The following is a 13862-nucleotide window of genomic DNA, read 5'->3' on the forward strand; positions in this document are numbered from 1 at the left end:
TCAGGATCGGGACCAGTGGAAGGATCTTGTGAACACGGTAATGAATATTATAGTTAAGCATCCTGTTGCACTCTATATGATATATGATATAAACTTCGTCCTAAGTGCAAACAATATGTTATAGGTATTTCGTCTTGCTCTCCTCTCGTTCATGTTTCGGCCGCAAACGGCCATCATCAGGTGTATACACTCACGTAGCTGTTTGAATTTTAAACTAAGTGCAGTGTAACAGCTACGTGAGTGTATACACCTGACGATGGCCGTTTGCGGCCGAAACATGTAGTGTAGAGGAGAGCAAGACGAAAGACCTGTAATATATTGTTTGCACTTAGGACGGAGTTTATATCATATAACGGTAATGAACCTTCAGGTTCCATGAAATGTTGGGAAATTCTTGAGTAGCTGCACGACTGGCGGCTCCTTAAGAAGATCTCAGCTCCATAAGTAATTAAGTCAAACAGATCTTCTAATTAACTAACTCCATGGAGCTGAATCCTCCTTGAGAATCCGTCAGGTGTTCATCTGCTCAAAAATGTCCTATCTTTGATCCCAAGGGTTCAATATCGTATTCATTGTTTCTCTAAGGTGCATTTTAATAGCATCCCGTCTACGTCTATGTCTTCCTAGTGGTCTCTTTCCGTCTGCTTTTTTCACTAAAATCCTACATGTATTCCTCTTCAAACTCGTGCGTGCTCCGTGCACTGCACAATCTCATTCTCCTTAACTTGATCATTTTAATTCGGTTTGGTGGAGGGTACAATTTATGAAGTTCCTCATTATGGAGTATTCTCTGACTTCCCAGATATTCTGCTTAGCACCGCGCTCTCAAGTCATGTTGCAGAAGATTGGCACCCATACAAAACTAATAAATCTCCTGTCTATTTGAATAACGTTGCATTCCGGGACCCTCTCCGTTGCAGCCTATACCAGACTATAGCAAGCCGGCTATAGCAACTGGCTACGGGCTGGACGACCGAGGGTTCGGAATTCGAGTCCCGTAGGGTCAAGAATTTTATCTTCTCTACGTCGTCCAGACCGGCTCTGGTGTCCACCCAACCTCCTATCCATTTGGTACCCGGGGCCCTTTCCCCAGGGGTTAAGCCGCAGGGGCGTGAAGCTGACCACTCACCTCTAGCTAGTGCCGAGCTCAAGAAAATGTGGACCTATACATCCAGTCCCCCATACACCTTCACGGCGTAGTGGTTAATTAGTTAAGCACAGGGAAACTTTACCTTTACTTCAAGGTGTAATATTCCTACATGTTTCGGCTATTCAAGCCATTATCAGGCAAACACATGATTACCATATTCACACACTACTGAACTGCATTTGCGATAGTGTAGCTGAATAATTGATAATTATTACTTCATAAAATATATGGTATAAAAATACAATGAACTATAAACTTATTATAAAAACGAAAGTTATGTTATAAAATAAGGTTAAAACCCCTTCATGTGATATTCCATATCATCAAGCCAGTTGTTGCAATTTTGTCATATTCCCGCAGACATACAGCGGTATATTCAGACTTGTGTACATGTAATACACTGCTTGGAGGCCCGTGGTACAGATGTAACATAGTTTGGACATTAATTGTTTAGCCGGTGTCTCATCTTATAATGTTTTGTCCGTTCTATATGGAATATAGAGAGGGTGAATCAAATGAAAACCTTAAATTTGTAATAAAAATCGAAATTTCGCGCCGTTGTCCTGTAAGTTGGTAAACGTGCTACAAACAGCGTGCAAAATGGCCTGTAGTTTGCAGCATAGTGCACATGCACGAACACCACAGCACCAGTATAAGATGGCTGCCCCACTTGAGACTTGCACCAGGGAAGAACAGTGTTCTGTTATTCGGTTTTTGTGTAGTGAAGGTGTGAAACCTATTGAAATTTATCGAAGAATGAAGTTTCAGTATGGTGACGCATGTTTATCACATCAGCAAGTGTACGAATGGAGTAGGAAATTTGCAAATGGTGTGACTTCAGTGGAAGATGCTCCTCGTCCGGGTCAGGCACATCGAGTTGTGACTCCAGAGAACACTGCAGCAGTTGAAGCCATAGTGAGGGAAAACCGCCGAGTGACATTGAATGAAGTTGCAGCAAGTTTAAACAATAGTCATGGTTCAGCACACCACATTGTGCACGATATGCTCCAGTTTCACAAAGTGTCTGCAAGATGGGTGCCACGGCAGCTAACTCCTGAATTGAAAGACCGACGTACTGATGCTTGTGAAGAACTTCTGCGGCGCTTTGAACGAGAAGGTGATGACTTCCTTGCAAGAATCGTTACTGGGGACGAAACCTGGGTTCACTTCCACCAACCGGAAACGAAGAGAGCAAGCATGGAATGGCGCCATTCCTCATCTCCAAAACCGAAGGAGTTTCGAACACAACCATCAGCAGGGAAGGTTATGCTGACTCTCTTTTAGGACGAAAAAGGCGTCATCTTGGAGAACTACACGCCTAGAGGGACCACTGTCGCCAGTGCATCATACTCAGATCTCCTAAAAGATCATCTTCGGCCTGCAATCAAATCAAAGCGACGTGGATTGCTGTCCACAGGTATCCTTTTGCAACATGAAAATGCAAGGCCCCATGCTGCCCGTACAACAGTTGCGACAATCAGTGACCTGCATTTTGTGTGTCTTCCTCATCCGGCATACTCACCAGACCTTGCCCGAAGTGATTTCCATATGTTTGGACCACTCAAAGAAGCAATGGGAGGAAAGACGTTCCGTTCTAATGAAGAGGTACGACACGCGGTGCATGAGTGGTTGCGCGGACTGACAAAAGAATTTTTTTCTAAAGGAATTCATGCACTTTGTAAGCGCTGGAGGACTTGCATTGACCGTGGGGGAGATTATGTTAAAAAGTGATACAGTTTTGTACCACTTGTGCATAATAAGTAATACTCAAAAAAATATTAAATATTTCATTTGGCTCTCCTACGAAATTAAGTACTATGCAGTGAAGACGTATGGGGGAGTGGATGTATAGATCTACATTTTCTTGACCTCTGCAGTAGCTGAAGGCGAGTAAAGGAAGGGCGCTTAAAAGCACTGCGAAATGAAGGCTATGTATAGTACCTACTTACTTACTCATGGAGCTGAGCCCTTATGGAGCCGCCAATTCTGCAGCTACTCAAGACTTTCCCAGCATTTTATGGAACCTGAAGGTTCATTACCCTGTTCACAAGAGCACTCCACTGGTCCCTATCCTGAGCCAGATCTATCCAATCCATACCATCTCATCCTATCTATCTAAGATCCATTTTAATATTGTCCGACCACATACGCCTTGGTCTTTCCAGTGGTCTCTTTCCTTGTGGTTTTCCTACCAATATCCTATATGCATTCCTTGTCTCCCACATCCGTGCTACATGCCCTGCCCACCACATCCTCCTTGACTTGATCATTCTAATTATACTTGGAGAAGAGTACAAGTTATGAAGCTCCTCATTATGCAGTTTTCTCCAACCTCCTGTCACTTTATCTCTCTTCGGTCCAAATATTCTCCTCAACACTCTGTTCTCAAATACCCTCAGTCTATGTTTCTCCCTTAATGTCAGAGAGCAAGTATCACACCCATACGGAACCACAGGCAAAATTATAGTTCTGTATATTCTAATTTTTATGTTTTTGGACAACAGACGAGAAGACAAAAGGTTCTGGACTGAATGGTAGCAAGCATTACCCGAATTCAGTCCCCTCTTAATTTCCTCCTGAATCAGGTTTCGATCTGTTATCATTGTTCTCAAATATCTGAACTGTGCCACATTTTCAAAACATCTGTTTCCTCTCTTTATGTCATGATTTTGCCCTATATTTTGGTGACGAGACAGTAACATATACTTAGTTTTCTCTGTGTTTACTTCTAGACCAACCTCTTTACTTGCGTCAATTAAAGTTTGTGTGTTTTCCTTTATGGTATCTACATTATCACCCAGTGGATTCACATCATCGGCGTAGAACAACAGCTGATGTGTCCCATTTAGTCTATGTATAGCAGCATTCTCAATTATAATATCGTATTCAAGAAAGCGTTCAGCTTCACGATCCGACCGCTTTACACCCGGAGTAAATCTTCTGATGCCCGTAGCGCACGAGGCTCGTAGACACATAAGTGAAATGAAATTCGCCCAACAATGTTAGTGCAGGCCGTGGATACCAATTTTCAGTTTCGGTGACGGATTATGGAGTCGACTGATCAGTCTCCCTGCACGCAGAGCACGCACACAACAATCGCTGTGGCAGTGCATGCCCGGTGTAAATTCTGCGCCCTTGATGCCATTGTGGTGCAGAATGAAGTAGCAGTTCCATCAGTAGGTCAGGCAAAGCAAGTGACGTCACTTATCAGCCACGATGACCGGCCGGTTGTTCACCTCATGATCATGGTCATTAGGCCAGCTGGAGGTGGTAGCTGACGTCATAGCCACTGTGTACAAGAAAACAGGAACGTTACCAATAAAATTTTAAGCTGAAATACGAGTTCCGTAATTACATCCTACAATATCTCGAGCCTGTTGAATCTCTTGATAAACCACCAAGATTTGCCAGCTCATACGGAACCTGAAGATTCATTACCAAATGCGAACGTCACAAGATCCTTTATTACAGGAACCACCGTCTTAAACAGATTTTTGTATCGTGATCCAGAAGGAAAATATTAATCCATCTGCACTGAAAACTACCTGGAAATATGTCTAAATGTTTATTTTGAATTTTTTAAATATAAAAATAGATTTGTACATATTTTAGCTATCGTTATGATTTATAATTACGTTAAATTTTAGACGTTTAATAAGCCGTCCATTCAACAACAAGAATAAATAAAAAGTTCATGTACCACAATGATGCTCTATTTTATATTCTTAAAATAATCTAAAAACAGCTGCACATCTGTCATCATACACTTTAGGGCCACAAATTAAATTCTGCTAGTTTTTCTGCCAGCTCAGAAGCTGGAAAGCCCCTTTGTTTTTATTGCTGGTAGGGAACTGAGAAGTCCAGACGAAAAGGAGTGACTCCACGGTTATTATGCAGTTTACGAACATTTTAATTTCGTCAAAAGTTGTTGTACCCGAAGTACAAGAGCCCTGGTTCCAATTCTGAAGACTGTTTTATACTCAGGGGAATAGTGGTGATATTGTTGGACACAAGCCATACGAATGTCATATCATACACTCTTTTTCCGCATAAAATAAGGAAATTAGGTCAATATCACTTATCTCTACAATTCGTACAAACAGGCCTGTATATTATGAGAGGGATATGACAAGATTAACACCTTTCCTATTTACTTGAATTTTTATCTGAAATGCTATTTCACATTTCATAATTAGGAGGAAATCTTCTAGGTTCTTTCTTGCATAATTTCCTTGCGATTGTTTAGTATAATAGCGCAGTACTGAATTGTGCACTGTTTAACTGAATGCCTCTCTTCATAGCTTTTACTTCGGATAGGAAGGCAAGAAACTCAAAGACGGAACACACGCACTGAGCTTCAATTAAAGTATTGGCATAGGTATTTCATTATATAGAAAAATTGTACACATGTCTATACAGACGGAAGACTTTTGCTTTTATGGACTAGTAAATCAAATAAAAACTGCAATTTATCTATTTTACTTCCTATAATTTGCCATTTCACTTTCTCGTACTGGATTATCACTTTCCAGAGTTATCGGTACAATTGACATAGCGAAGTAATATTCATGGCATTGTACATCGGACTGTTGTCCAGGTGTGGAGAGCAACAATGAGACTGCCACGGCCTGGCCGAGTTCTTCGGCTGGTGTTGCTGTCACTTGTCTGCCTGATGGCAACTGACATCTGCCATGCGAGGCCCCAGCAACAATCCACATCAGGTAATAACCAGTCCGTACATTTTGGACAGATCCAGTCTTTGTTATATTGATAAGTAAGTATGATATAAATGACAGTTAAGGCCTGTATTTAAAAATAATTTAATTTAAATTGGAGAGTAAGATGGACGCTCTAAATTATCTCTTATAGTAAGGAACATCAGTAGTTTACAAGGCCAAAAGAACTATTTTAAAGAATTTATTTTCAGAATATCAAGAAATTATTTTTATGCAGTAGCCAGAAATTTGTTGGCGGCAATTTATACGAAATATTAATCTTCTTTTTCTAATGTTTCGATATAAACTCTCATGTCATTCACTAACATGGATTTACTTTGTAAGTATCAGAGATTTTAACTTATTGAAATCACAGATTTCGTGAAGGAAATGTTGCATCATTGAAGGATTAATGTATATCCATATTCTTTTATACTGAATTATATAAATTATACATATATATTTAAAGCTTAATTGTTTAACAATTTTAACGTGGTGTTTGAACAGGTTACATGCGGCAGTTCTTGAGCACAAATTAATATAAATTTTATGTTCATAATTACAGTTACTTTACTACAATATACCACAAATGCATTTAAACTGTTCATCTCATTTTGTCATATAGACTTGTTTCATTATAATAGCTGCCGGATCCTAATGCAAGGACGGTTTCTGGCTTAATTTTACTCTTGGACAGATAATCTCACAGCAGTAGCCTATACACAAATCGTGGTAGATCAGGCGAGACACATACTGCATGTTTTTTCAGTGTGAAAATAAAATGTTCTTTGAAGGATAAATGAGGGCGAGGTGGATGGTGCCATGAGGTCGCAACTTTCCAAAAGAATAAAGTACCGTATCTACGCATGTATAGGCCGCAGCACAATTTTCAGAGAGAAATTATAGAAAATATAGTTTTCTTGGAATATTATTTCAGGAGTAGAACATCCTGTATTACTAATTATGAATATAATTTTTTTTTAAATTAAGTGTGATTTGGAATATTTCGAATATAAGCCGCACCCCAGTTTTCCTCTTGAATTTTTGGCAAAAAATGTGCGGCCTATACATGCGTAAATACGGTAATCATATTGCCTATATTCACTAAGTTTCTGTCAAAGTACTTCGTGTAGGAGATCTCTGAAACCAGTCACCTAAGTAACTAATATTATGATAGTAAAGCCCGAAGATTCAGCACCGCCAATAACTAAGGCTATGATACACGATCCTGAGCCACTTTCATCCACCTCCAAGCATGAAAATCTACGTGAACGTACATGCAGTGTTAATGTCATTCTGCCGTTTCATTGGTGGTAGTGGTGGTGGTGGTGGTGGTGGTAGTAGTAGTAGTAGTAGTAGTGGCAGTAGTAGTCGTAGTAGTAGTATTGTGTTATAAATTGAGAATATACATCGTTACTTGAGTTCAGTTGACCAACACTTGTGTCCAATTAGGCGTTTATTTTTTGAAACAATTAGCTGGATGATTGGAGCAAATAACAAGGTAGCAACAACAATGTATAAATGAAATTATGTTCTGAAGACATTGAATTTTATCTTGCAGCAGACGCCAGTGGCAAAATAAATGCATCTTCAGTTTCTCCAGAAGAACAAGTGGCAGATGGAAATGCTTCCTCTGCCCTTGGCAGCTGGCGATCTTCAGTGTCTGAAACATCATCGGCAAATGAACATCAACTGCATTCTGATCAAGACCGGAGCAGGTATAAAAAAAATGTACAGGCCTCTAAGGCAAAAATCCCACGCTCAACCTCCAACACTTTTACAATAGCGTACCCGTCATTAGACAACACACATCAAGTTAAGGTTTTAAGTTTAATTCATGAGCAACCAGTACTTAGTAATTTTTCCGCACTAAGAAGTGACAATAGACAGAGGAGCTATCGGGGAACAGGCTATGGGGGCAGTGTTGAAGCTGCCAAGAGCTCATTGTCCTCAAAGAACAATGTGCCTACTAATTTTAATTGGAAGCAAAGGTTAGGGCTTCCAGCAAGAACTAGAACGCTTCTTTCAAGAATTTTAAAATCATTTAATGACAGTAGAGATAATGTTAACATTAGCATTACCCAAAATGAGAACAGTGGCAACAGGCCCAAGCTCATAGGAGTAGTACCGCTAGGCTTGCTTTCATCCATGAAAATGAATGCTCAGAACATTTCGTCACAGCTCTATAACATATTGCTGAAGAGACTAAGGAGTAAGACGAGGGTGGCTGAGCTATCTGATAATTCGACAGCAGTAAACACATTTAAAGGCAATAGTTCCTCAGTCGTTGATGATGATCAGTTCTGGTCTCCAATTGCACTGACTTCAAGTGAAAAATCCAAAAACGAATCTTTCGAAGAGTCGTTGAATATTAAGAATAATTCTTCCAAAAAACTGGGGGGAACAAGAAGATATTCAATACTGACATCTTTTGATAATGCACATGAACCACCATATGAGACTTACTTAGCTCATATAAACGGCAATAACAGTGTCGGATCTAACGGTCTGGATGCTAGAAATAAGTTTAAAAGTAATTCGTCAAAAGCATCGGTCACTAAATCCTGGCTTCCAGTTCTGCAACCTGCAAATGGCGATTCAAAACTTTTAAATTACAGTATCACAGCCGAACCAGATAACGGCACATATTATAATGCATTAAATATACACGATACAGTCGACATAAACTTCCAGTCGCCTCATATAACAAATTCACGGATACGCGTAAATGAAATTAAACAAAACAGCACTACGCCTGCAGGTACGAAGAAATCGAAATTTTCTGAAGCGTACCGCGATGACACTAAATTGGTTAACACCTTCCTTGCTAGTAACATGCAGGATATACGTATTCCAAATAACCAGTATCCTAATAAAGCGTTAGAGAAAGTGAGACCTGCAGAGTTATCTGCTTTCATTCCGCCATCAGAAACAAAGAGATGGCCCGGTGGGACTTCCGGCATTGAGTCTCTGGACGATTTGATTCTTTATCACACGTATACAAATGCTCATAAAACGAAGCCCAAACCCACAGCATGGACTCCCCAAGTCAGGCCACACAAACCAACCGTCACGATGCATCAGCAGCCCAATGGGGGTTATGTTGGCGTAATTAAAAAGCCCGCAGTCACCATTCACAATTCCCACTGGGATTATGAATCGCCATCAACGCCTTCTCCTGGAAGCGACAAATATCCAATGCGGCCACCAAAACCAGGCATTGTGGTACTTGAAAACAGACCCCATACTCCCAAACCACCCTCTAACAATCACAACCCTAGTCATAAGCCTATGTACGGTGCATATGAACCCGAGTACAATGGTCCTACACACCCGTCAACCACGATGTATCCCGTGGTTCTCATCACACCCCGTCCGACGCCAGCGCACAAACCGTCCCCACCCGTGTACCATTACCCTTCATCACACGCTCACGTAACGACGCCACACCCTTCCGTCGAATCGTCCACAAAACCTTCAAACTGCCCCAATATAATCGTAACAACGAATGGAAATCTCACTACAAGCAGCAAGGAAGGATGTCCCGATGTAAACATCATGATAACTTCAGGGGTCACTAATAATAATGTCGTGATATCTGGCTCCTCAAGCACCACGGAAAAGCCTGTAAAACCTTTGCTTGACGACACTTACGGAGGATCCGTGACAACCAAACCTCCCGCAATATCTAACAATCCAGTGAAACCTGTAAGTGACATTTTCAGTTCCGTGACGTCTGTTGTTTCGAGTATGTTGAGCCCTCTGCAGTATCCAATTTGGTACTTCATGATAGCGCCAGTTATGGTTATAATGGCGGGTGGTATTGGCATTGCAGCTCTGCTTTATCCTTGGGCCTTGGGCTGGAGGTCTGCACGGAGAGGAAGACTCGAAAAGAAAGCAGTATCATATCCATACCCAAAGCCACGTAGAAGACGGTCTGTTTGCAGCGCTGATTGTTTCGCCGAGGATATTGTTCACGAAGCGGTTACAACATTTGAGCGCAATTTAAATACTCTACGATTTCCAAAATATAACGATACTTTTGGAGTTGCATCTAGGACAGGAAAGACAGGCATGGCTAAGCGGAGGAAAAGAAATGATTCATTAATTAATTATTATTGGTGGTGGCAGAAAAGTGATACATGAAGTCTAATTCTGTGGATATAAATATAAAGCTCTCTCTCTCTACCGGAGATACAATCAGGTTATGCCAGAACCACAGTTTCAAATTTACTGTCCCTGAATATTAAACCGAAATTTCTCTGTATAAGCTCTGAGGTTAGAAACTATCGATTAGTTTCACATATGTTGGCAGAGATATAAGATTCATATGTACAACCTCATCGCCACAAGCTGGCCTGTTCACGTTTGTACATGTTATTATTCTACACATATATTTTTGGCAGAAATATATCATCAATATAAAGAAAAAAGAAAAAATGAATAACATTAAGGGTTCAGCAATGGCAGGCCTCCCATACACATAGTCTGAGAGATAAAACCAACATAAAAAGTATCCTTCAGCGACTTCAGATTCAAAAGTGAGAAATTTCCTGCAGAAATATATTTATATCATTACCTTTATATTTCGAATTTATGAAAATTTAAGACACCTATAGCGCGTTCAAAATGAAAGGAATAAAATGTGACAGACGAGTCACCTTATTGTTTTCTCCGTACATGCTGCAAACCGCAAATCTCCGTGATTAAATTTTGACTTCATTTAATAACATTATAACATTTGACGTCCAAGCAGGTAATTTTGAGCAAAGCCAATTAGATAGGGTTTCCTGAATAAAGCTAGTCTTTGAATAAAATTCGTATTAGAATTGTTGAGGAACGAAAGCTGCTATCTTTATATTTTCTTCGCACGTTAAGTGGGTTTTGAGGAATATGACCGCAGGAGCTTGAAGAAGGACTAAACACATTTTCGGATAACTGGCAATAACGCAGAAGCAGCATGGAATTACAGAACTGGCACCTCGCAACTGTGTGTGTCTGCCGCTGTATTGTTAAAAACAGGGCCTAAGCACATCAAGTCATAAGATGGGTTACCAGAATTAAGCACCCATTTTCCAACCAGCATATGGTTTCTTCTCCTGTCTACATCATACTAACATTCAGAAATCCGAAGTAAGGATAACACTAAACTTGAACAATTAAGTTACGTTAATGTAATTAAAGAAAGACTGGGAGTGAGCATTCGAGTCGCATAAAATACTGCCGCGATATTGGTACTTTGCTATAACAGGCGTGGCTACCTTACATATTGGCAAAATTAAGGAGTGTATTTCACAAAATATTTCGGTTTCTTCTATTAGTTCGTCAGTAGGAGACAGCAAACAGAGTATGAAGAAAGACATCTTCTGGAATGTGGCGCTGTGTAGATCATTTGCGCAACGTCGGTTCACACAAGATCTACACAGCGCCACATCCCAGAAGACGGCATTCTTCAGGGTTACCTCATTCAAAACCTTAAATCTTACATAGGAAACAGACTGGGCAGCGCCACAGCTCAAACGGTTAGTTGCTGGCTTCCCATCGCCGCGGCCCGGGTTCCATCCCGGGTCTGGTCAAGTGGGACTTGTGGTGGACAAAGTGGCGCTGGGGCAGGTTTTCTCCGAGTACTTCTGTTTCCCCTGACAATCTTCATTCCACCAATTGCTCCACAATCACCCTCACCTATCATCTGGGGCTGGTACAATAGGCCAAAAGTAGACGCAGTACAAGAGACTTAGTCCCACCTCACTAGCAATAAAAAAAAAGGAAACAGAGTAGTTGTATTTTTATACGCTAGGCTAAATATGTAACATTCTTCTTGCATACAATCGTCATATTCTTAACGTTAGCGCATGCGTAGAATTTGCTCGCCAAATGACTCGCGGTCTCCGGTCACTGACAATAAATAAAGATAAGTCATCGTAATGATATCAGAAAATGTTACGTCTTAACAGATAAACAGCATTAAACTGAAATGTTTGTTACTAAATAATTGGATTTACCTAGAGAGCGTCGGCTGTGTTAAACTGACTGCTGTTTTTGAAGTAATTTTCACCCACTCGATATGTCGTTCAGATCTTCTAGACTACAAGGAGCGGACCAAGGTGATGTTTATTCTGTAACTGAATGTATCCTTTTCGACAGCCAATTCCAGCTACATTCATCACTTAAATCCCCTTCCTCTTAAGCAGTTTATCAATCAAAATATTTTATTCATGGTCGGACCCCGGAAACAGAAGAAAACCCAATTATCCTACTCGTGTGATAGAAGAGTTGCGGGATTCTCAGAGTTGCGAGGCAGTAAAATATGGTCAAGTAAACCGCGGGACTAGGAACAAAGAATGACTGTGCTGGCGACGACCAGCAGCAATTTATCTGTCTGTCTGTCTGTCTCCTCTTCTGGTACGTATTCGGAACGTCCTCCGATCAGTTCACTCGAGGCGAGTTCCCTAGGTGCTCCTCTGGCCTCAGGAAAACAATGGGATGAGTCCCAGTTTCTAAGCTGCTAAAACATGCATTTCACGCACTTGTTCAGCTATAAATTCCGTTCCCATCACTTGCGTAATAACAAGCTTCACCTGAATTAGTGAAAAATTTATCCTAGCTCTATATAGAGCTGAAATCCTTTAGAAACATGATATGTTAGTTGTTTTTTTAAATGTATCCGTTTATTGTAATATATTTTCTAATGCGTGGTAGAAATAATTTTTTAACTACTAACCTATAATAGGGAGTTCGCGTCATTTTCTCCCAAACTATGATCAATTACACGAACTAATTTAGGATCAGTGAATTAAACAGTTATAAATTTAAATTAAATTGTGAATCTTGAAAGTCACAAGACAAATATTTATGTAAATTTGGAGTATAAAATTTTAAAATTATTTTCGTTACTGACTGGTTTCTGTAAACGGGACAAAGCCGCGACCTATGCACTGCTCTAAATCAAACCTAGATTGGTTCCAGACTATTTTATTTATTGAAGTGACGAAACAAATATTTTGGTTGCTTTTTAATGTTTGTATCACTCTTAAGTTCCAAACCTTACGTCTTTGTGACGTGGTAAAAATGTCTAATCGGACGGGTAAACATTGTCCATGAAGCATAGCTTATGTGGTGTGAATTTCTCACAGAATATTCGTAATTTTCAGTAGAACTTATTGTTAACCCCAGTGCTTGTTTGGTGGGGTCTCAAACAAAATTAAAATTACGGTGTTAAAACTCCATCTTTTTAATACTCACAACACGGTATTTTGTGTAAAATACATGGTGAAGGTAATGTCTTCAGGAATAATATTGTACTGGAATGGGGACTTAGAGGAATGTGTTATTTTTATGTAGCTGTCTGTTCTATGTTCTGGCAGACTCTGTATTAAAATAATGCGCTTCCATGAATACGGAAAATTTCCGGATCGCCTTGAAAGTTACATTTAAGGGACTGTGAAATTGTTATGGAACAAAGGAAAATATTCTTGTTCTGTAGTGCCGTTAAATAGGACACATCAACCTAACACGGTGATGGAATGGCTTGCTTTGTCTAATCCGTTAACCTAGTAACATCTGATTGACATATAAAACGGTTATGTGTTGTTAGTAATGTGTTTTATCATGTAATAATATGAATGTATTAACCATATTAATCAAATTAAACTCATACTAACAATTACAAAGTTGTGTTTTGCTTACTAACCTACAATCAGTCCTGTTGGAGCAAATGTACACAGCATGAACAGAAGGGTAATTCTGAACGCAAACGCAGCCTTACTCAATTGTATGCCTCTCTTCAGCGACCAGCGCCGGGATAGAGCGTAAACATGTTACAGCATAAGACTTTCTAAGACCACACTGCGATGGGAAGACCCGTTGTGACAGAGGCAGAGAAGTAATGCATCGCATGGGATTTGCACTTACTTGAGGTGGAATACAAGTTGGTTGAAAGGCACCTTGTGTGGCTCAGATATCCGCAGAAGCTTCACAGAACCGAATCTAGCACTTTT

General features: G+C 40.2%; 1 protein-coding gene across 2 annotated transcripts in view; it reads left to right on the forward strand.

Annotated features, from left to right (window-relative positions):
- Nucleotides 1-13862, forward strand: part of LOC111867800 — a 35493-nt gene that overhangs the window by 13160 nt on the left and 8471 nt on the right. Inside the window, exons 2-3 of one of the 2 annotated variants that reach the window (XM_023857966.2) lie at nucleotides 5748-5871; nucleotides 7427-7583. In XM_023857966.2, the coding sequence (XP_023713734.1) occupies nucleotides 5763-5871; nucleotides 7427-7583 (266 nt within the window). In that variant the 5' untranslated portion in view covers nucleotides 5748-5762. The remainder of the gene's footprint in view (nucleotides 1-5747; nucleotides 5872-7426; nucleotides 7584-13862) is intronic. The other variant, XM_023857967.2, reaches the window with a different exon arrangement.

Source organism: Cryptotermes secundus, unplaced genomic scaffold (assembly GCF_002891405.2).
Source record: "Cryptotermes secundus unplaced genomic scaffold, Csec_1.0 scaffold536, whole genome shotgun sequence".
Lineage (NCBI taxonomy): Eukaryota > Metazoa > Arthropoda > Insecta > Blattodea > Kalotermitidae > Cryptotermes > Cryptotermes secundus.